Source organism: Camellia sinensis, chromosome 14 (assembly GCF_055761805.1).
Source record: "Camellia sinensis isolate YWXY chromosome 14, ASM5576180v1, whole genome shotgun sequence".
NCBI classification, from domain to species: Eukaryota; Viridiplantae; Streptophyta; class Magnoliopsida; order Ericales; family Theaceae; genus Camellia; species Camellia sinensis.
This window is the reverse complement of record NC_138974.1, coordinates 43,158,619-43,181,971: the sequence shown is the minus strand read 5'-3', so window position 1 is coordinate 43,181,971 and position 23,353 is coordinate 43,158,619. Positions and strand designations below refer to the sequence as shown.

General features: G+C 37.1%; 2 protein-coding genes across 2 annotated transcripts; both read right to left on the bottom strand.

Annotated features, from left to right (window-relative positions):
• Positions 1 to 15,168: 15,168 nt before the first annotated feature.
• LOC114315441 (uncharacterized) lies at positions 15,169 to 16,776 on the bottom strand. Its single transcript, XM_082904809.1, has 2 exons — positions 16,057 to 16,776; positions 15,169 to 15,936 (listed from the first exon to the last, which is right to left on the bottom strand). The coding sequence occupies exons 1-2, from the start codon at positions 16,774 to 16,776 to the stop codon at positions 15,169 to 15,171; spliced, it is 1,488 nt and encodes a 495-aa protein (XP_082760935.1).
• A 535-nt stretch (positions 16,777 to 17,311) lies between these two features.
• Positions 17,312 to 18,733, bottom strand: LOC114315440 (uncharacterized). The gene is made up of 2 exons (XM_082904808.1): positions 18,073 to 18,733; positions 17,312 to 17,931 (listed from the first exon to the last, which is right to left on the bottom strand). Exons 1-2 carry the CDS (start codon positions 18,731 to 18,733, stop codon positions 17,312 to 17,314), a joined length of 1,281 nt encoding a protein of 426 aa, XP_082760934.1.
• Between the last annotated feature and the right edge of the window lie 4,620 nt (positions 18,734 to 23,353).

Here is a 23,353-nt window from a genome sequence, read left to right as displayed (position 1 = left end):
ATATTTTCTCTTTGTAAAAAATAATATTCATCAGATCATATTTATGTTAACGATAAATATAATTTTCAAAATAAATTGTTGACAAAAATTTAATCCGATCAAATAATTATTTATATCTCATCAACTTGATTTTTTACATAAATAAATTACTCAATGGACTTTACACATTGAACGGTTCGAATTATCGAAACATGACTCGTGATGGGTTCTATACGCCCAACAATATCTTATAATTCACAAAATGGACTAGAGACAAGCCTGACCATAAAAAACTCCATCGCACTGATTCAAACCTGTTGTAATCTCATCTTTGGATTTATATTTAGGTCTCGTTTGCGAACAAGTTTTTTTAGTATTTTTTTTGTTTTTTGGCTAAAATGTGATGTAAAAAAAATTAGTATGTTTGGGATAATTTTTTAATTTTTTACGAAAAGATGTGCAAAAAGTAGAGAGAAAATAGAATCTTTGACTTTTTAGTATGAGTTGTTAACTTTTTTATTTTTGATTTTTTTTAATGACTTTTTGGCTAAACCGGTCACTTCCTAAACGAGACCTTAGTCATCATTTGGCAAGTGAACTAGGTTTAAGTTAGGAGTAAAAAATATATAAAAAATAAAATAAGTTAAGAAGATAAAATGACACATCAAAATCATAATAATTTCATTTTTTAACTCAAAAAAATCTGGCCAAATGGAGCTAATTTAAATTAGCTAAAAGGACAAAAAAAATCGGGCTACAAAAGTTGTTCCCAAATGAACTCTTAAGCTACGATGGATATTGTGATATATCTGTCACTAGATTCAATCTTCTAAAAATTGAATTTTTTATTTTCTATTTTTAGTGAATAATTTTAAATTTTTTTTTATTTTTACTTTTAAATGCATCTTACTTAGATCTATTTAAAAAGTAAAATATTTATAAAAAATATTTAAAAAATTCATTAAATATACAAGAATACAAAATATACTAAATTTTCATATTTTTTGTAATTTTGGTATTTAGTGAATTTTTTTAAAAAAAATTCATAATATTACATTTTAAAGTATATTTATGCTAGGTATATCTAAAAATAAAAATGTTTAAAATACTAAAAAAAGTTAGTGAAAAAAAAACACGAAAAACAAAAATATTTAATTTTTTAAAAAGTGAATCCTGAAAAGTGAAACCAAACAAGCTGAAATTTGGTTTTGATTGATTTTTTAAAATTAAAATTTTATTTTTAGTATTTTTTAAATATTTTAATTATTATTTTTTATTTTATAATCTACTTAACAAGTAAAATTATTTTAAAAATTCAATAAACAAACATAAATATAAAAATATACTGAATTTTTGTAATTTTTGTAGAATTTAATAAAAAAAAATTTAAAAAAAATCTATAAATATTATATTTTTTAAGTGTACTTAAGTTAAGTCGTCTAAAAAATAAATTTTTTTTGCTTAATATTAAAAAAACTTACTACTAAATTTTTTTAAAAAAAATTACAGGAAAATAAAAAACTCAACTTTTGATAAGTAAGAAGGAAGCTATCACCATGTCCTTGCAAATCACCTTTGTCGGGACTTCTTGAGCAATTACCACTAGGGATGGCAATTTAAATTCGGTCCGACGAGTATTCGACCTCCCGACCTCGATTAACACGGTTTTTTCTTGAAAAATACTCCTAACGGGTCAGGGATGATATTAAAAAAAAAAATCCCCAATCATTTTCGGGCTGGGAACGATGATAAGAAATTCCACCCCGGCCCCGTTCCCCGTCCCCGTTTCTACCCCGCCTCCCTCTCCTCTCTCTCACTCACCTACTAATATATATTATAATATTAGTGTTTGTGACGCCCCAAATTTTTTTTTTGAAACGTCATAAGATTTAAATAACGATAACTTACTAGATAAAGTTTTAACTACTAATTAGGAACTTTTAAGTTCTTACATAGTCAAAGTCCAACAACAAAATAAAACTACAAATTCACACCCAACGTCACAATATAGTTAAATCCTAATACAAGGGATAACAGGATTTTATTTCGATAAAATCTTAACTCTAAGTCAGCCAAGGTTCGATATTGGCAGCAGCTCCAATTTCAGCCTCAGTCCCTTCTTCAACATAATCTGGCATGAAACGCCAGGGCAACAAAATATATGTCATGAGTTTTGCGACACAGTAAGAAAACGTAACCAACCTACCATTCTTTTTAAGAGAAAAATAATATTCTAAACATGAGATAATCATATAATTATACACAGAAATTACAACCATTAGAATAATTTCAGTAATTTTTATAAATTAGGTGACACTCGAAATCTCACCAAAGAGATTTAACTTACCAACCACTAAGCATGGCAACGGTTAATTTGAAACCCTCCCTTGGTCAAATATTTAAGTGTTACCAACCGTAACTACTAGGGATGCCCACGTCCGGAGTTATATACCCAAGTAGTGGCATTCGTGGTCTGCCCCAAGGAAACGGTCTGCCAGGGGTAAGTAGCCTCCCTGTGTGCCACCTGCACATCCACCCTTATTCCAAAACCGAATACCGAAAAGGGTTCAAATAAGTCCCGTGCCATCTTAGAGTTTCGCAACATAATTTATGTGAGAATTCTCAAAATCAGGACTCACCCTGAATACCCGGTATTAACCCTTCATCAGTAACTCATTATATACCGTTAATCCTTTTGGCTAATTTATATATTAAACACAAATTATTCAAATCTCAATCACCAATAACATTATACCAACTAAAGAAAAACTCCCAACATAAAATATTATGCATGTCACCCAATAATAGTTCAATGTACAAAATTTAGTAAACAATTACTTAAAACCATGGTATGAACATAATAACTTAAATACAAGAAATAAACCATAAATGCACACCTGCACAAATTTTTGATTTACTAAATTAGACTAGTATAATCTGAAAGTGGTGATTTTATCCTGCCCTGAAAAATTTTTAGAATATATATCTTGTAAGTAAAATTTTAAATACATTACTTATACAACCCTAAAATTCATATCAATCTACATAATAATCCATAAACATGTTATGGTCATTTTTCAGAAAGCATTTTCCAAAAATAAATTATAAATAATTCTTAAAAATTCCAAGGGTGTTTAAGACACAGATTTGTCACATTTCCTTATATTAATTCCATGCTTAAATTTATAGATCAAACCCATAATCTAAAAATTTATCATGAAACTAGACTTCTCGAATTTCATCTTTTAGTTAGAAATTACCAGATTTGGCTTAGTATAAAATTTTAAATAAATTTTCAAATATATGGTAAAATCTGTCACACAGTTTTAGATTTAGTTAAAAATTTGTATAAATTCGTAGAAAGATCAAAAATTGTTTTCAAAAATTTCTGGATAAACTAGACATCATTATCAACAACTTTGTAGAAGAAATCATCTCGAAATTTTGAGTATAAAATTATCTAAAAATTCGGGTAAACATGCTGGCAGATTCAAAACAGTTTATTCTCAACACAGTTTCAGATTTAGTTAAAAATTCGTATAAATTTGTAGAAAGCTCAAAAAGTATTTCCAAATATTTCTGGACAAACTAGATATCATTATCAACAACTTTGTAGAAGAAATCATCTCGAAATTTTGAGTATAAAATTATCTAAAAATTCGGGTAAATATGTTGGCAGATTCAAAACAATTTATTCTCAACACAGTTTCAGATTTAGTTAAAAATTTGTATAAACTCGTAGAAAGCTCAAAAATTATTTCCAAAAATTTCTGGACAAACTAGACATCATTATCAACAACTTTGTAGAAGAAATCATCTCGAAATTTTGAGTATAAAATTGTCTAAAAATTCGGGCAAATATGCTGGCAGATTCAACACAGTTTTAGACAATGTATCAAATGTACATAATCTGAAAATTTTCAATTATATAAAAAAAATGAGAGGGTTGAGAGGGTTTTCTTACCTAGTAGTAGGGTGACAAAATGGTTGAGAACTTTGGTTTCCTTAACCTCTTACTCTTCTTCCTCTCCTACTACTAAACTTGGTTGCTTAAGAGATTTCTCTCCTCTTTTTTTTTTTTTTTTTCTTCTACCGAATGCTTGCATGCACAAGGAAGGCTTGCATGCATATATATACTAGGGTATGCCCGTGCCTTCAGGCACGGTGACCATTAATTGAATATAAAATTATTGAGTTAAAATGTAATTTATTTAATTTGTTGGGAAAAAAAATTTGAGGTGAAAATATAAATAGATTATCCGTATAGTTTTGAATTTTCAAATGAATTTTATAATTAGATTTTTGAAAAGAGTTTGGAGTATTGTAGTATGATGATACAAATGCAAACAAAGATCATATCACCAAATATTTACTATTGTAGTATTTTTGTTTATGTAATTGTCACGACCCAAACCCGGCCCTATGGGTTTAGCACCGTAACCGGCCAGTAATCCGAGATTACCGAAAGCCTGCTGAACAGTAGTACAGTAAAACAGAGTTCAGGGCCCGGCGGAAGCCAATACAGTAAATAAATAATGTCCATTGAGCTGTGACAGTTTGTATGCCAAAAAGATTTTTCATGCATTCATATATACAAACAGTACAGTCTATACAAAATTTTCAGTCACACAGTACAGTGACCTAATCCCTTGATAACAGTACAGTTAGTAGCTGACAGTCTATACAGTAATCCAAACAGTATGGAGACAGACGGGGGAAAAACAAAACACCCCAAAGCCATAGCATGGCAACTCGGAACCTCGCAGTGAGGCACAAAGGCTGGCTTGACAAAACTGGAGTCTAACCCACGCTCCTAGCTCCGATCTGGTGGCTGAGCACCTACATATATATATATATAAACAGTGAGCTAAAGCCCAGTGAATAACATAATGCATAAAGAGGTTAAGAATGAAATGTCCTTACAGTAATGAAAGCAGTTCATTAAACAATACTTCAGTCTTTCAGTCAGAACAGTTATTCAGTCATATGTGGTACATCCATTAGCATAGCAGTAAACAGTAGGTCTTAAAGACCGAACAGTAAAGATGGCCATCAATCAGTAAACAGTAGTGATTCCATGAGGGAACCGACAGAGATCTCTGTAACAGTAGCAGTAACAGTATACAACAGTTGCTAAGGATGCCACAATACATTTCAGAATATAGGACATACATTCAAACAATTAACAATAATTACTTCAGAAAACAGTTTCGTTAAACAGTCAGAAAACATTCTCAGTTGAACATATCTTTACACAATTGTTACTCACAGAGTTTGGGCTACAGTATGCTAGAGCGTGTCTCCCCAGTCGCTAACCCTACACAGTTCACAGGTTGAACACACACTAAGCTACACAGTTGGGAAATATCATAACTTAATCCCTAATTTGCCTTGGTGTGTTCTACATCTATATCCTCATTAAGATGCCTTAAACTAGGCCTAAGAATGCCTAGGATGGGATGAGGATGCAAAAAAATACACTTAGAAAACATTTCGCAAAGTTTGCTGAAAATAGGAGCCTCGCTCGAGCGAGCCTCCAAAATCAAAGGCTTCGCTCGAGCGAGGAATCCTTCACTCGAGCGGTCTGTCGAAACAGTAAAAATTCTGAATGCTGTGATTTTACGCGCGATGGTCGCTCGATTCTCGCTCGAGCGGAGCCCTGGACAAAGGTGCTCGCTCGAGCGAGGAATCCTTCGCTCGAGTGAGGAAGCCAAATCTGGAATTTCCAGATTTGCCTCCCAAGCTCAAACCAAGCATTCTACCACGCCAAACTCGACCTCTTGGGCCCAAATTCTGGAAAACATAACTAAATTCAATGTATAACAAGTTTCAAAGCTCAATTCATGAATTCAAGCCCCAAAAGTGAGTCAATTAAAACCATATTCAAACCCATTTTCAAGAATATGAAGAACATGCAAACATGCATGGATTCAAACCAAATTCAACCTTCAAAGCTTGTTCAGATGGACTCATTTCTTCAAGAACATGATGAATTCATGGACTCAAGCCTAATTATGAACATGCATGTACAATTTTACCATGAATTCAACTCAAAACTCATCAATTCAAACATGCATGCATGAATTATGTTCTAATCCTACATGTATGAACTAAAACAAGACTTAACTCTACAATTGAAGCATGAATCATGCAAGAATTAATTCTATGACAACAACAAGAAGATGAATGTCCTACCTTAGTCTTGTATTCAAGGTTTAGGAGTCCAATTTGACAATTTACACTTCAATTCCAAGCAATTCATGCCAATTCAACAAAATGAACTCAATTCTCTCCTATTTCCTCTCTTGGTCAGCTAGTATAAGGAAAAGGGCTGAGGAAATGGTTTTTGATCAAGCATACACAAGTCTCTAAGTGTGTGAGGTAGTGGCCCACTTAGTGGCAAGTTTGGTAAATAAGTCAAAGTTTGCAATATAACAATATTTAATCTAATTCAGTCATACCTAATCACATTTCTGATAAATATACCATTAAATCACATAATTTCCAATGATCCCAAAACATCAATCTATTTTCGATTCGGCCGCCGATAAGGCCTTCACTTTGCAGTTTAAACATAAAAATACCAACAGATAATCAAACAATCGAACAGATAAAAATGCAATACAATAGATATGCTCAATCAATTCAGTCCAGTTTAGCAATAATCAGTAGGTAATTCAGTAATTTTTTTTTTTTTCCCGGTAAGTAGTATGGGGGTTGTTACAGTCTCCCCTCCTTATAAGGAGTTTAGTCTTCTAAACTCGAGTTACCTTCATTCTGGGAGAAAACAGGATCAAGCGGGAACAGATCAGGATATCGCTTAGCCATGTCATCTTCCCTTTCCCAAGTGGCATACACACCACCATGGTTCTGCCAGTCAACTTTCACTAGCGGGATCTCTTTGTTTCTCAGTTTCTTGATCCGTCTGTTTAGAATCTGTATAGGTCGTTCCTCGTAAGTGTAGTCATCACTGAACACTACCCGAGTAGGCTCAATTACATGGAAGGGATCCCAGAGATAATCTCTTAACATTGAAATGTGGAAAACATTATGCATGTACTCCATTTCAGGAGGGAGCGCAACTTGATACGCCATCGGATTAATTTTCCCAATAATCTCATACGGTCCGACGTATCTTGGCGCTAACTTGCCTTTGACTTCAAAACGAGTCTGGCCCTTCATTGGTGTCACTTTCACAAAAACGTGATCACCCACTTCATACTCTCTGTCCCGTCTTCTAACATCCGCATAACTTTTCTGTCTACTCTGTGCAGTTTTCAGTCTTTGTTGTATCAGTTTTATCTTTCCAGTCGTCTCATATACGATCTCGGGCCTAAGCAAAGGCCCATCTCCAACTTCTGCCCAGCAGATCGGAGATCTACATTTTCTGCCATACAATGCCTCGAAAGGCGCCATACCAATACTCGAATGGTAGCTGTTGTTGTAGGCGAATTCAACTAATGGCAGATGACTTTCCCAATCTCCCTGAAAATCAAGGACACACATTCTCAGTAAATCCTCCAGAGTTTGGATGGTCCTTTCTGACTGTCCATCTGTCTGAGGATGATAGGCACTACTCAGCCTCAATTCAGTACCCAATGCAGTCTGTAGACTTTGCCAAAACCTCGATGTAAACTTCGAATCCCTGTCAGAAACAATAGACACAGGCACTCCATGCAGTCTCACAATTTCATCAATATAGATAACAGCCAATTTGTCCGCATTATAGATTGTCTTGACAGGTAAGAAGTGAGCATATTTGGTTAGTCTATCAACAATAACCCAAATTGAATCCATACCTTTTCTGGAGCGAGGTAACCCAACGATAAAATCCATCGTGATATGCTCCCATTTCCACTCTGGTATGGGTAGGGGTTGCAATAATCCGGCAGGTCGTTGATGTTCAGCTTTGACTTGTTGGCAATGAAGACATTTGGACACAAAGTCGGCAATTTCTTTCTTCATTCCCGGCCACCAGAAATTCTGTTTCAGATCTTGGTACATTTTCGTATTCCCCGGGTGGATAGACAATTTTGAATTGTGGCCCTCTTGCAGAACTCTTCTTTTCAGTTCAGTGTCATTCGGCACACACAGTCTTTCTTGAAATTTCAGTACATTGTTCTCGAATTTGAAACCCGGTCTCGGCTTAGACTCTCTTTCTTCGATGATCTTTTTCAAGAAGTCATCCTGTTGCTGTTTCTCTTTAATTTCTTCTATCAAGGCTGGTTGAGCAGAAATAGCGGCTAGCGTTCCACCTTGTTCTCTCAAAACAACTTCAATTTCAAATTTTTCAAGGTCACCAAGAAGCTCTTTCTGTCCGGTGAGCAAACAAGCTAAGTTGGCAATTGACTTTCGGCTTAATGCATCGGCAACAGTATTGGCTTTTCCGGATGGTACAGAATCTGTAGATCGTAGTCTTTGATCAGTTCTAGCCACCTACGTTGTCTCATATTTAGTTCCTTCTGTGTGAAGAAATATTTTAAGCTCTTGTGGTCGGTGTATACTTCACATGTCGCCCCATATAGATAGTGACGCCAAATTTTCAGTGCAAACACCACTGCAGCAAGTTCCAGGTCATGGGTCGGGTAATTCTTTTCATGTGGTCTCAACTGTCGGGAAGCATAAGCAATAACTCTCCCATTCTGCATTAAAACACACCCCAAACCCTTATGAGAAGCATCACTAAATACAATATAACCATCCGTACCTGAAGGTAAAGTCAAAACCGGTGCAGTCACAAGTCGAGTTTTCAACTCTTGGAATGCTGATTCCCTTTGGTCAGTCCAGTCAAATGATGTCCCCTTCTGAGTTAACTGAGTCAATGGTAGGGCAATTTTGGAGAAATCTTTGACAAATCTTCTGTAATATCCAGCCAATCCCAAAAAGCTTCGGACTTTAGTCACATTTGTTGGTCTAGGCCAGTTCACTACAGCTTCAATTTTCTGCGGATCAACAGAAATTCCATTTTTGCTAACAACATGCCCCAAAAACATAACATGGTCAAGCTAAAATTCATATTTAGACAGTTTAGCATACAGTTTCTGTTCTCTTAGGGTCTGCAGGGCAAGTCTCAGATGATGTTTATGTTGTTCTATGCTTTTGGAGTAAATCAATATATCATCAATAAATACTACAATGAAATCATCAAGGTATGGTTTAAAAATTCTGTTCATGAGGTCCATAAAAGCAGCAGGGGCATTCGTGACTCCGAATGGCATAACTAAAAATTCATAATGGCCATACCTCGTTCTAAAAGCAGTTTTATCAATGTCTTCCGGTTTAACCTTCAGTTGATGATACCCCGATCTGAGATCAATCTTGGAAAACACTTGTGCACCCTGTAACTGATCAAATAAATCATCAATAAGTAGCAATGGGTATTTATTTTTCACAGTTACCTTGTTCAATTCACGGTAATCAATGCACAGTCTCAGCGAGCCATCTTTCTTCTTTACAAACAAAACCGGTGCACCCCACGGTGAAGTACTGGGCCTGATAAACTTCTTGTCTAACAGTTCTTGCAATTGCACTTTCAACTCCTTCAGTTCAGTTGGGGCCATTCTGTAAGGAGCTTTCGATATCGGCTGTGTACCTGGAATCACCTCAACGGTAAATTCAATCTCCCTGTCAATCAAATCCCCTGGCAGATCATCTGGAAATACATCTGGGAATTCCCTGACTATAGGAATACAATTCACATCAGTTTTAACACTATCATCAGTAGACACAGTCAGCACAGAACACAGATATCCTTTACACCATTTTCTAATTAATTTAACAGCTTTCACTGACGAAATCAAATACGGAGGAGGTACTACTCCACTCCCATTAAACACAAATTCAAGCAAACCAGGTGGACGGAAAACAACTTGCTTGGTCACACAATCAATAGTGGCATGATATTTTTGTAACCAATCCATCCCCAATATTACATCAAAATGATCAATGTTCAATGGTAGTAAATCAATAAACAGATGCATATCCCCAACAATGATTTCACATGCAGGGTACATATAAGCACATGTCATGGATCCTCCTACGGGGGATGATACGGCTAGCAGATAGTTCATGGGTTCTAAGGGTCTATACAATTTCCGTGAGAAAGCATGCGATACATAAGAATGTGTAGACCCCGAATCAATCAATACATATGCATTTTGTGTACAAATAGAGAGGATACCTGACACAACGGTTTCAGTATTTTGCACGTCTCCCGGTACTAGGGCGAACACTCGGCCCTGCCTCATGGGCTCTTTCCCAGTAGCTTTGGGATTAGGCTTTGGTGCTACAGTTGACGCTGCTGCGCTTGGCGTAGCTTTGCTACTAACTTGCGGAGCGGAGGGACAGTCTCTAACCATGTGGCCCACTTTGCCACATCTGTAACAGGCTCCGAATATTTTGTGACAAACCCCTTTGTGCTTGTTGCCACATACAGAGCAGGGTGGAATGAACCCACTCCCTTGGCTGGGGCTAGTTGTTGACCCCGTATTCTGTTTCTTGTTGGCCGGGTTGTGCTTGCCTTTCTTGAATTTGAAACCCTGCCTTTTACCATGCCATTCAGTTGTTGGTGTTTCAGATTGTTTCACTGCTGCAATGTTCGACTCGGCCATCAATGCCCGGTCCAGAACACCCACAAAAGTCGGTAGTTTCAAAACACTTATTCGGTCAAGTATTGCAACATTAAGGCCACCCTCAAATTTTCTGGCCTTCTTGTAGTCAGTGTCCACCATATGTGGTGCATATCTGGCAAGCTCAGTGAACCTTGCTTTATATTCAGCCACAGACATTGTACCCTGTCTCAGTTGTTCGAATTCAGTCACTTTCCTATCCCTGACACACTGTGGAAAGTACTTTTCAAAGAAGGACTCCTTGAACTGAGCCCAAGTCATAATAGTATTTGTATCGCGGATCAACATCCACCACCTTCTAGCTTCTTCTTGTAGGGTGAAGGTAGCTAACAATACTTTATTCGCTTCTGAGCACGGAAACACTTCAAATAGTTTTTCTGTTTCAAGCACCCAAGCTTCAGCCTTTAGCGGTTTCAGTCCTCCCTGAAAGGATGGCCGTTTCATCTTGCTGAATTTATGGGTGAGAGCAATAATATCCCCATCATTCACATTCGCATTAGGTTCCGGCTGTACCGGAGGAGGAGGAGGTGGGGGCTGTTGGTTCTGTTGTTGTTCAAGTCTAGCAGTTATCAGTTCCATCATTCTTTCCATTCTTGCCTCGGTAGATGAGGATTCAGGTTCATTTGTATTGTCCATTTCACTATAAGCACTTATAACAGTTATAGCAATTGTAACATAAACAGTTGCATATTTAGACAGTTATCACATCAACATGTACTCAGTCATAACATAGCCACACACTTTTCAAGTTCATGAAATGCCCTAATCACTTTTCTAGGACACCCTATAGCTCATTTGGACACGTGTGTGCGGTATGACTCGTGGTTAAGTATCGCTCTGATACCACTCTATCACGACCCAAACCCGGCCCTATGGGTTTAGCACCGTAACCGGCCAGTAGTCCGAGATTACCGAAGGCCTGCTGAACAGTAGTACAGTAAAACAGAGTTCAGGGCCCGGCGGAAGCCAATACAGTAAATAAATAATGTCCGTTGAGCTGTGACAGTCTGTATGCCAAAAAGATTTTTCATGCATTCATACATACAAACAGTACAGTCTATACAAAATCTTCAGTCACACAATACAGGGACCTAATCCCTTGATAACAGTACAGTTAGCAGCTGACAGTCTATACAGTAATCCAAACAGTATGGAGACAGACGGGGGAAAAACAAAACACCCCAAAGCCATAGCATGGCAACTCGGAACCTCGCAGTGAGGCACAAAGGCTAGCTTGACAAAACTGGAGTCTAACCCACGCTCCTAGCTCCGATTTGGTGGCTGAGCACCTGCATATATATATATATATATATAAATAGTGAGCTAAAGCCCAGTGAATAACATAATGCGTAAAGAGGTTAAGAATAAAATGTCCTTACAGTAATGAAAGCAGTTCATTAAACAATACTTCAGTCTTTCGGTCAGAACAGTTATTTAGTCATATGTGATACATCCATTAGCATAGCAGTAAACAGTAGGTCTTAAAGACCGAACAGTAAAGATGGCCATCAATCAGTAAACAGTAGTGGTTCCACGAGGGAACCGACAGAGATCTCTGTAACAATAGCAGTAACAGTATACAACAGTTGCTAAGGATGCCACAATACATTTCAGAATATAGGACATACATTCAAACAATTAACAATAATTACTTCAGAAAACAGTTTCGTTAAACAGTCAGAAAACATTCTCAGTTGAACATATCTTTACACAATTGTTACTCACAGAGTTTGGGCTACAGTATGCTAGAGCGTGTCTCCCCAGTCGCCAACCCTACACAGTTCACAGGTTGAACACACACTAAGCTACACAGTTGGGAAATATCATAACTTAATCCCTAATTTGCCTTGGTGTGTTCTACATCTATATCCTCATTAAGATGCCTTAAACTAGGCCTAAGAATGCCTAGGATGGGATGAGGATGCAAAAAAATACACTTAGAAAACATTTCGCAAAGTTTGCTGAAAATAGGAGCCTCGCTCGAGCGAGCCTTTCTTCGCTCGAGCGAGCTTCCAAAATCAAAGGCTTCGCTCGAGCGAGGAATCCTTCGCTCGAGCGGTCTGTCGAAACAGTAAAAATACTGGATGCTATGATTTTACGCGCGATGGTCGCTCGATTCTCGCTCGAGCGGAGCCCTGGACAAAGGTGCTTGCTCGAGCGAGGAAGCCAAATCTGGAATTTCCAAATTTGCCTCCCAAGCTCAAACTAAGCATTCTACCACGCCAAACTCGACCTCTTGGGCCCAAATTCTGGAAAACATAACTAAATTCAATGTATAACAAGTTTCAAAGCTCAATTCATGAATTCAAGCCCCAAAAGTGAGTCAATTAAAACCATATTCAAACCCATTTTCAAGAATATGAAGAACATGCAAACATGCATGGATTCAAACCAAATTCAACCTTCAAAGCTTGTTCAGATGGACTCATTTCTTCAAGAACATGATGAATTCATGGACTCAAGCCTAATTATGAACATGCATGTACAATTTTACCATGAATTCAACTCAAAACTCATCAATTCAAACATGCATGCATGAATTATGTTCTAATCCTACATGTATGAACTAAAACAAGACTTAACTCTACAATTGAAGCATGAATCATGCAAGAATTAATTCTATGACAACAACAAGAAGATGAATGTCCTACCTTAGTCTTGTATTCAAGGTTTAGGAGTCCAATTTGACAATTTACACTTCAATTCCAAGCAATTCATGCCAATTCAACAAAATGAACTCAATTCTCTCCTATTTCCTCTCTTGGTCGGCTAGTATAAGGAAAAGGGCTGAGGAAATGGTTTTTGATCAAGCATACACAAGTCTCTAAGTGTGTGAGGTAGTGGCCCACTTAGTGGCAAGTTTGGTAAATAAGTCAAAGTTTGCAATATAACAATATTTAATCTAATTCAGTCATACCTAATCACATTTCTGATAAATATACCATTAAATCACATAATTTCCAATGATCCCAAAACATCAATCTATTTTCGATTCGGCCGCCGATAAGGCCTTCACTTTGCAGTTTAAACATAAAAATACCAACAGATAATCAAACAATCGAACAGATAAAAATGCAATACAATAGATATGCTCAATCAATTCAGTTCCAGTTTTCAATCAGTCCATTCAGTACTTCAGTTAGTTCAATTATCTGTCATAAGCAGTCCAGTTTAGCAATAATCAGTAGGTAATTCAGTAATTTTTTTTTTTTCCGGTAAGTAGTGTGGGGGTTGTTACAGTAACCCACTTGCAATTTGTAATAGAAAATAAGCATTTTATTATCCTAGCCAATAACAGTATCCAAATAAATTTCTATATCCACATTTTCTTAGATAATGAGTTTTGGTTGAAGTAAAGAAGAGAGATCTCAAAGCTATAGTTTTGCATCAATTTTAATGTAATGGTTAAAATCTACCAATTTTTACGATTTGGTGGTCAGTTTATTGTGCAGAAAATTAAATAAATAAAAAATAAATAAATTGTATGCTGCTTGGTGAATTAATCAATTTGAACATAAATTTTCCAAATTTATAGGTCAACGAAATAGTGAAAAGTAAACACATAATTGCTACGTAAAATTCAAGCACAATAAAAGCATAAGATTTTAAACAAACAACAAAATGTAAATCCCACAACACAGAAACATCTATATAAAAATCAGACAAAATACGCCAGCCAATGCTATGCAATAGAAAAAAATAAACAACAAATTAAGCACACTAGCCAATGCTCTGCAATACAAAAAAAATGCCAAATAACAAATTAAGCACACCAGCCAATGCTCTGCAATACAAAAAAAAAAAGCCAAATAACAAATTAAGCACACCAACTAATGTTCTGTAATACAAAGAAAATGTAACACCCTTCCTGATAAAAAGATAACCAAATAAAAATATGATTAGTTTTGTTTAACGTAATTCAAGAGCATATTAGGAAGAAAAAACAAAAAAATATATATCACCTAGTGTATTACATTTACAAAAACAAACTCATAGCATAAATCAATAATTCAAATGAAAATGATCTAACATACATCTAAACTTAGTTATAAATTCCACACAGATAAAAGGCTTTACAAAACTATTGTAAGTAATAAATTTCACATCGATCGGAAACTTTACAAAATATGGATCGTAGCTAGCATATGTATGTTTTTCACAAAAATAAATATGAGACTCAAACTTGTTCTTTCTTAGAAATCCTAGGAGCGCCTCATCACTTTTCAAAAAGTCCTCGTATCAACTTGTATGTATCCCCAGTGAGGAGCATGCACGACAATCTATTAATTTATGAAAATAAAAAAAAAGTTAGTATATTAGCAAAAGAAAATTTATATATATATCAAAACACTTTCAAATTGAAATTACCTTGTTACATCCCCATCGAAGCAATCTAGTTGTATTTATATTTTTGAGCTCCATATATTTTTTGACCCAATCCTACAAAAGTCGACACATATAGTAAAATATTTTAAAAATAACAATTTGTAATCAATAGAAACAAAGTTATCAAAAAATAAATTGTACCTTTTGACAAAAGTGGTTTGATCTATAAGTAACACTATAACAAAATTTCAGGATAAACAATGTTTGTAGTAGAATCTGGCTCATCATTGGGAAGGAGGACACTTGTACGATCAAAGGATGTGCATCTAGATTGGGCCACATACAATTGCCCATGACTAAACACTGGTGTGCGCAAATCAACTCCAACAAATTTCACAGATTGTCCTTGAGACTTATTAATGGTCAGGGCATATGCCAATCGAACTGGAAATTGACGTCTTGTCATTCGAAAAGGCATTTCTGAAGAAGACGGTGTCAAGGATATCCTTGGTATGAATACCAAATTGTCACATTTTTCTCCAGTTAAAATTTGAGCTTCAATTATGCGAGTATTGCATCTAGAAACCATCAATCTTGTGCCATTGCACAGTCCATCTTTTGGTGCAATATTTCTTAACATCATTATAGGACAACCCACTTTCAACTCTACCTTAAAAGCCAGTAGCCCAGGAGGATCTAATGAATTTAAATATTTATTAGGATATCTATTTATTATAGTACGATCAATTTCATCATCTTCAGACATCTTGTCTGCTGCCAAATAAGTGTGTGTGTTGCCGGGAAAAATATTCAATGCTGCAGTATTGATAGCACTGACATCATCATTCCGTGCAGAAAGAATTGTACGTTCAGTTAAAAATGTTGCAGTCGATGTCATTGCCACATCCAGTTGCGGATAAACTACTGAGATTATGTCCTTTAGATCTTGGCATTTGTGTATTGTTGATGAAAGTTTAACAATTTCCTGAGGATTGGTCCCAATCTATTTATAAAAATAAATAAATAAAATAATAAGTAAAATCAATTAAAGTACATAAACGTAAATATATTTCGTCAATTTAAAAGAACCATATAATAGAGAAAAAGTTTGAAGAAATATTACCTCCATCAAGAATTTTGCAAAATTAGCATTTTCAAGATTTGCATGATTCAAGCGTATGTTCAAATTTAAAGACAGAACATGTATATCCTTCCATAGAAAAGAGTGTCTTAATGATGCATTCACAATTTGCTCACGGACTCCTTTGGTTATAACTGGTAAGATTTGTCGAAAATCTCCACCAAGAACAACAGTGATACCCCCAAATGGCTTTTCACTATCACAAGTATCTCGAAGTGTGCGATCAACTGGCTCAACACAATGTCTATGCTGCATAGGAACTTCATCCCAGATAATAAGTTTTGTTTCTCTAAACAATTCTGCTTGTAATGATTGCTTGCTAAATCCACAAATTGAATTTTCCAATATATCCAACGGAATGGAAAAAGTTGAATGAGCAGTACGACCTCCTACCAATAACAATGATGCAATTCCACATGAAGCCACAGTAATAACAATATGGCCAAGGCTGCGACACTTTAATGCAATCGCATTGTACAAAAACGTTTTCCCTGTTCCGGCACCTCCATTCAAAAAGAAAATAGTTCCTTTATTTTCAAAGACTGAGGAAGTGATTGCATCATAGGCTGTTCGTTGATCATTGTTGAGGCGATCAATAATAATTTCTGCATCTGTCTGTTGTGCCTCATTATGCAGTTGTTGATGTTCGAATATCAACCTGTTACCAACTACTGCACTCCAATTTGTAGAAGGTTGTGGCATTGGCGGGAAGTCAATTAAACTTTTTCCTGATTCTTGGAGCATTTGATTCAAAAGATATAGACCATAGTCTTCAATTTGAGCCTCAGTTGGTTCAGAAACGGCAAACAATGTTCGAATCTTATGTGCAAGATCATCACATATATGCATTGAAAATTGATTCCATAATGTATACGGTTGCAGTGGAGAGCATTGAGTAAGAATAATAGTAAACAATCTCCTTAATTGATAACCAGTTTTCATAACTGCAGCCTCTTTAAGGCATTGTATCCATTCTTCATCATCTTCTAAAAGTCCTCTTGCAACACATGCTGATTTAAATGTATCATGCAAAACATTGTTGACCGTGCGTAAACATTGAAACGATTTTAGTCCTTTGGCAACAGTTAATAGCAAACGCAAATAAAATCTCTCTCCACAATTAGGGCTAGCAAAGTACATTTTACCGATTGCATAGCCCTGCCGCCTTGGTTTCCATCTCTTTTCTGAATTAAGCCAAACAAAATGTTGTGGAAATTCTTGGTAAGTGAATGGACATTCATCTTCCATAGAAGCGCAACATGCAAAAAAACCCAGTAAGAGTTGACATTTGTTGGCCAGCTCTAGAAACAATTGCTTCTAATGATTCGTCAGGATTAAAAAGAACACGATGCATTCCAGGTAAATGAAGTGCTAAGCGTACAACTGTTGGTATCTCTGCATGCAATGGATAACCAAATATTCGCCAAGCAGCTTCTGGAGGTCCAATATACCTCGCATCGAGATATTGTTGGATCTCATTTATCAATCCCAACACCATCGTTGTACGATCATAACCCTTATAAATGTACTTGTGTATATACTTGACGCATCTCATTCCGGCGCAAACTTCCACATTTATGTGACAGTTGAAACGTTTAGAAAGATATGCATTGTATGGTACGATGTCTCTGTTATCAACTTCTTTCCCCCTCACAATATGAGCTTGACCATTATTGCGACGACGATAGATAGGATATCCATCTTGATACATAGTAGTTGTTTCTGCGAATGCTCGAGGGTATCTCTTAGTGCATTTACCATTTTCCATACATGGTGCTTGTGGATTTCGAGCACCACATGGTCCATGTACCATACAACACTTGATAGTTTCAAAAAGCATAGGTTCATCTTTTGGATCTGGAAATTTTGCACAAACCAATTTGTCTACTTGAGCACATGTTCGAATTTTGTCTGGACCCTTAAGAAATAGAAGTGCATGCATATGAGGAAGGCCTCACTTTTGGAATTCAATTGTAAAAACATGCGCAACTTTATTACCAAACACTCGGTTTGTTTCTATCTCCTTCATCAAGCACTTTCTCTTTAACTCAAAAACACGGGCAATTAAATCAGGACGATCAATAGGCTTTTGGTGCGGTAATAATGCCGAAGTAATTTCTGGCCAATTAGGATTTGCAGTCATGGTGAGAAAAATGTCTAGATGTTGGTTGTATCGTGTGATAGCCATTGAGTCTTGAAAGATTTCAAACATGTGTCTAGGACCTCCAACAAATGAAGATGGCAAAACAAACCTTTGACCAATTTGATTGGGTTGAAGGTCATTTGGATCAATATCTGTCAAATTTTGGTAAAGTTCAGCACGGATCTTCCCTTGATTAAGCTTGTAGTAAGTCAACCTATTTTGTTCAGTTGCGGCCCAAGCGTCAACCAAAAACTCTTGGAACAGTTTTCCAGCTCTCAAAATTGTTGAATACTCTGTGGGTCGTTCAAACAAACGATAACTATAAAACTCCATTTGAGTAAGCCGATCAGTTGAAGGCCGATTATGTTCAACATCCCACAGTTTCATCCCAGGTTCCCATCCAAGCTCACCATGTGGAAATAATAAAACATAATGTAATGGCAAATATGCTGGGTGACATTCATTGATTTGCATTAGCTCATTATTTCCATGTAGATGTAAGATAACATCTCTCATCCCACTAACCTTGGTTCCATCACCTGGTATTACAACTGTAATCTCATCTGTAGTTGGTAGGTTATACCGTCGTCGATCTGTCGATGAACTGTAGTGGAGATGAGCAGACAAATTTCGTCCTATCAAGGCTAATTGATTCAAAATTGCATGAGCCTAGCGAAATTTAGCAACGAATGCATTAACCTGTAATAAACTATCTTGAATAGTTTTTAGAACATCTCTTCTTAATTGAGGATTTCTACGATTGCGAACTTCTAAAGCTGAATCAGGGTCATAAATGTACAATTGCGCATAAGCTGCATCTTGCCCTGATTGTGGTAATAGTGATCCTGTTCGATGTCGCAATTCCCCATGGATAGTGAATGATGTAGGGCCTCTTCCAGTAAGTACTCTTGGATCTAATGTAGCACCAAGACTTGTAAAAGCATTGGTTGCATTGTACACTCGAGTATAACGTCGAAACGATTTTGATTTATCATCATTCCCATCATATAATGCTTGAAGAAGTGAAGGGGGTGTAATAAGCAGAGGAAGCTTAACCTTCCCTTTTGAACAACATGTTCCGAATAGAGGACAGTTTGGAGATGATTTTACTAATTTTTCATCCATCCAATGTAATGCTGAACAGAAAGGACATAATACATCCATCTTGCCAAGAGAATGACGACATGAATTTATATGTGCTCGAGTACCAACCATTGGACCCATAGGCATATCCTCTAATTCCTCATTAGTACATAGATCCTCTTGAAGGGAAGGAGTTGTAAGAATAGGCCTACAAATATTGGTTCTGTGTAAATTAAAATAGAATGGTAATAGTAGGAATATGTATTTGAAGAATTAAACACAGTCTTTTACCAATTCCTTTGTGGAGCTAAAGATGTGCTTGGCATTGAGAACGAACATGTGGAAGGATGTGCAACCATTGTTCGTTTTTGCGCCGACTGAGTGTCCTCAATTGCCTTTGTTCCTAGTTCCAAGCAAGCACGACTACGACGACACGGTATTAAAGAAGTTTGCCTCGGTTGAATACATTCTCTTGATTTCTCCCGTTCTCGCCGTGCACGTTGGGCCAATGTAGCTTTTGATATAACATTCTTATTGTGTGCCTAAAATGTGAATATTATGTCATTGATACCTAAAATACAAATATTATCGTATACTATTGTAGACGTCCCCGAACGCCCCGGGAGGGTGAGTCCCGTTCTGTTCATTTTGGGGTCACTACAGCTCAGGACTCTCAAATTTGTCACGGTTCTAAGTCTGAACCAAAGAGTCCAAATCCGGCAAATCGTTTTGAGAAAACAGTTTTTGAAAGAAGTGCCAAACATGGACTGCTTTGCCAGATACAGAGTCGCCACCTAAATGTTTTTTTAATGGGAAATTTAGGAAACCCTGACTCGGTGCCAAAGGCCACGTGTCCGTCATCACCAAAGTTGCCTCTGCTCGGGAACTTGGGTACGATTGGGGAAGGTCACTTCGTGAGCACCCCCGCTCGCCCGATCAAAGATCGGCCTCTACTAACCATGATATCTATTTTTGAAAACTTTGTGTGTCCTTATTCCGGTTATTAGCCTAGGTTACTATGTGATGCACACAGCATATAAGTATAGACTGGGTCGCCCGAATTGGAACAAAACATTTCATGCTTGTTTATTTGAAAGATGGTTTGTTACTCGCAAGTAGGCTTAAAATGCAGATTTTGCCACCCGCAGGTGGGCTTAGAAAAGATGGTTTTGCCACTATCTAGTGGGCTTAAAACAAACAGTTGATGATTTATTCCAATCCAAGTAACCCAACCTTCACCCACAGGCATTCAGGCAGTTATATCACATAAGCAATTAGCCTCATGGTAAGCATGCTATTCATAGCAGTCACTCACACGCATGCAAGGATGCTAAAGCATAAAACTCACCGAGTACTCCAAGTCAAAATAGAAACTCATTAGAAATCATGCATGAATCCTAAGTATACAGAAATGCCTAATGCAACACATGCAAAAATGCAACTATAGCAGGCTCGGCTATTTTAAACATGGCATATGGAATGCTACAGCTAACACGTATTCAACTTTGAAATTGAAATACAATGCAGTTAGTATGATGCGCCGAGCCCGGTGCATGCAAAACAGATGAATGAATGCAAACATGCTATCATACTGTATGCTAATTGAAACATGCCCTAATCTAACCATCGTAAGCTGGTAAATAAAAGGGAAGAAAGATGTGGGGTTGGAAGACATACATCACACTCACGCACACTTATTACAGTTATGCCCTCGCGCAGAGGGTCCGAATAAATATACAGTCCCGAATAAAAGAATATTACAGTCCAAATATTACAGTCCGAATAATATACAAATTCCTAATTAATTAACAAATTAACTAAGAAAACTGTAAAACTGGCATGCAAGCTAGGGACTGCCTTCCTTCTGATGAATGATGCATGTCTGGGCTGCCTTGCGCGGAAATCCATCGGGATGCCCCAATTAGCCTCTGTTTAGCAGTTATTCTTGGAAAGCGTGCCAAACTCTGAAAAGTTACTGATTCTTCATTTTGCTGCAACAGAGAGCAGGAAAGGGGCATAACAATGTATTTTCACAAATATATGCATGCCTCGATCCTCGTGCCACCAATCACGCATATCGAGGCATGATGGCCGAGGAGTCGAATTGCACAATTTAATATGGGATGAATGCACATGAAAACACAACAAGACCTAACTCCATCATGGATGATCCGGAGTGTCGGTGACTGGGGAATTGAGGCACGTTCCGTCACTCAGAGTATGAAATGCACCTCGTTTCCCGTGTCCGGGGTAACTCCTATCCCGAACACGATGCAATATGCATGACGTGTATGAATGCAACTAAGATACAACCTAGCATGCACAATGCTATGAAAATGAGACGCCTCGAAATACGTGCACACGGGTACGTAAAACCGATGCAATGACATATGCAATGCAATATGACATGGAAATATGACATGGGCTTATACCAACATGAGAGAGCCTCAGTCACACTCACATAAGAGGCCGATGGATGAAAATGAAGTGCCTCGAAATGCGTGCATACGGGCACGCAAACCGAGGCAATGGCATTGCAATGCAATAGCATGGAAAATGATATGCAAACATGCTAATGGAATTTCAGCACTGAAATGTGGGGGAAAACAGCCTCGAAATGAGGCGAAAGTACACCCGATGCATGGAATCTCTCCCGAAATGCAAAATTAGGTACATAGAATGAACTACAGCTATACAAAGCATGCATAATTGGTACATGGAATGAAAAGACAGAAGCAAGGCAGACCCAAGATAAGCATTTTTACAGTTCAAAGCATGGCCAAACAGCAAACATAAATAAGGCAAAACTAGCATGCAAAAATGGCCCTAAATATGAGACAAAGAAGCAACTCACAGCTGCTGACCCCAAACAGGTTAGGGGCCTTCTACAATATTGAAGAGGGTCAAAAAATATGATGTTTTACAGAACTATAAAAACCTCCAAAACAAACATAGGTATGGCTAAGCTCTTATGCAAGAATTGGACCGAAAAATGGACAAAGAAGCAAGTGGTAGATGCAAAGCCCAAACAAAAAAAAACTCTTCTACAACACTAAAAAGGGGCTAAAAATATGAACATTTACAGTAGATGGCAAGCCCCAAATCAATATACAAACATGCTCAAAATGCAACGCAAGATATAGGCCAACAAAGGGGTATAACATGAAGTATGCAAAATATTCATCAAACAGCCAAGGACCCTTAATGAAACATGACAAGGGGGTCAAAATATGGCCACTTTCAGTTCTGATCATGGCCGAAAAACAGAAGCAAGATAAGCTAAAAAAACATGCAAAAATGAGGACCAAAGAGGGGTATAATGGTAAGTGATACATGGAGGTCCCAAATAGGGTAAGACCCTTAATGAAAGATGAAAATAAGCTCAAAATATGGCCACTTTCAGTTTTGGTCGGAGCTCAAATGTATAAGCAAGAAGGGCTAAGATATAGACCAAGAAAAGAGCAAAAAAGGGAAAAACGAGACTCACCCTTGAAGACTAGTCTTTAGCAACCTCTTGGCTTGAGAAAAAGATGCTCCTTGCCTCTGGAAATGACCTCCAAACTGCTGGTATAGAGTGGTGGTGGTGGTGCTAGGTGGTGGTGAAGGAATGGTGAAGAAATGGTGTAGGGGACTTGGAGTTTTGATGGTTGGAATATAGAGAGAGAGAGAGATATATAATATAGGAGCTCTAAACAAAAATTTCTAACCCTTAATACAGACCTGGGGTGCTGTATATATAGGCAAAAGGGGTGGAAAAAGGGGGGGGGGGAAATGGAGGGAAAAAATGGAGGGAAAACAATCCAAGTTTCCCTCCAAAAAGGCCAAAAAGTGAGATATAAAGGCAAGTGGTAGCTGCTGGACTCAAATGGCCGAGAGCCCTTCAACAAAGTTGAAGAGGGGCTTAAAACAAGACACTTTGTAGTTTATGACCAAGTCCGAAACAGCTCACAATTAAGCCTAAAATACCGCGCAAAAATAGGCCTAAAAGAGCGTTAAAGAAGCAAGTGATAGATGGAGATGTCAAACATCAAGAGGTCCTTAATCAAACATGAA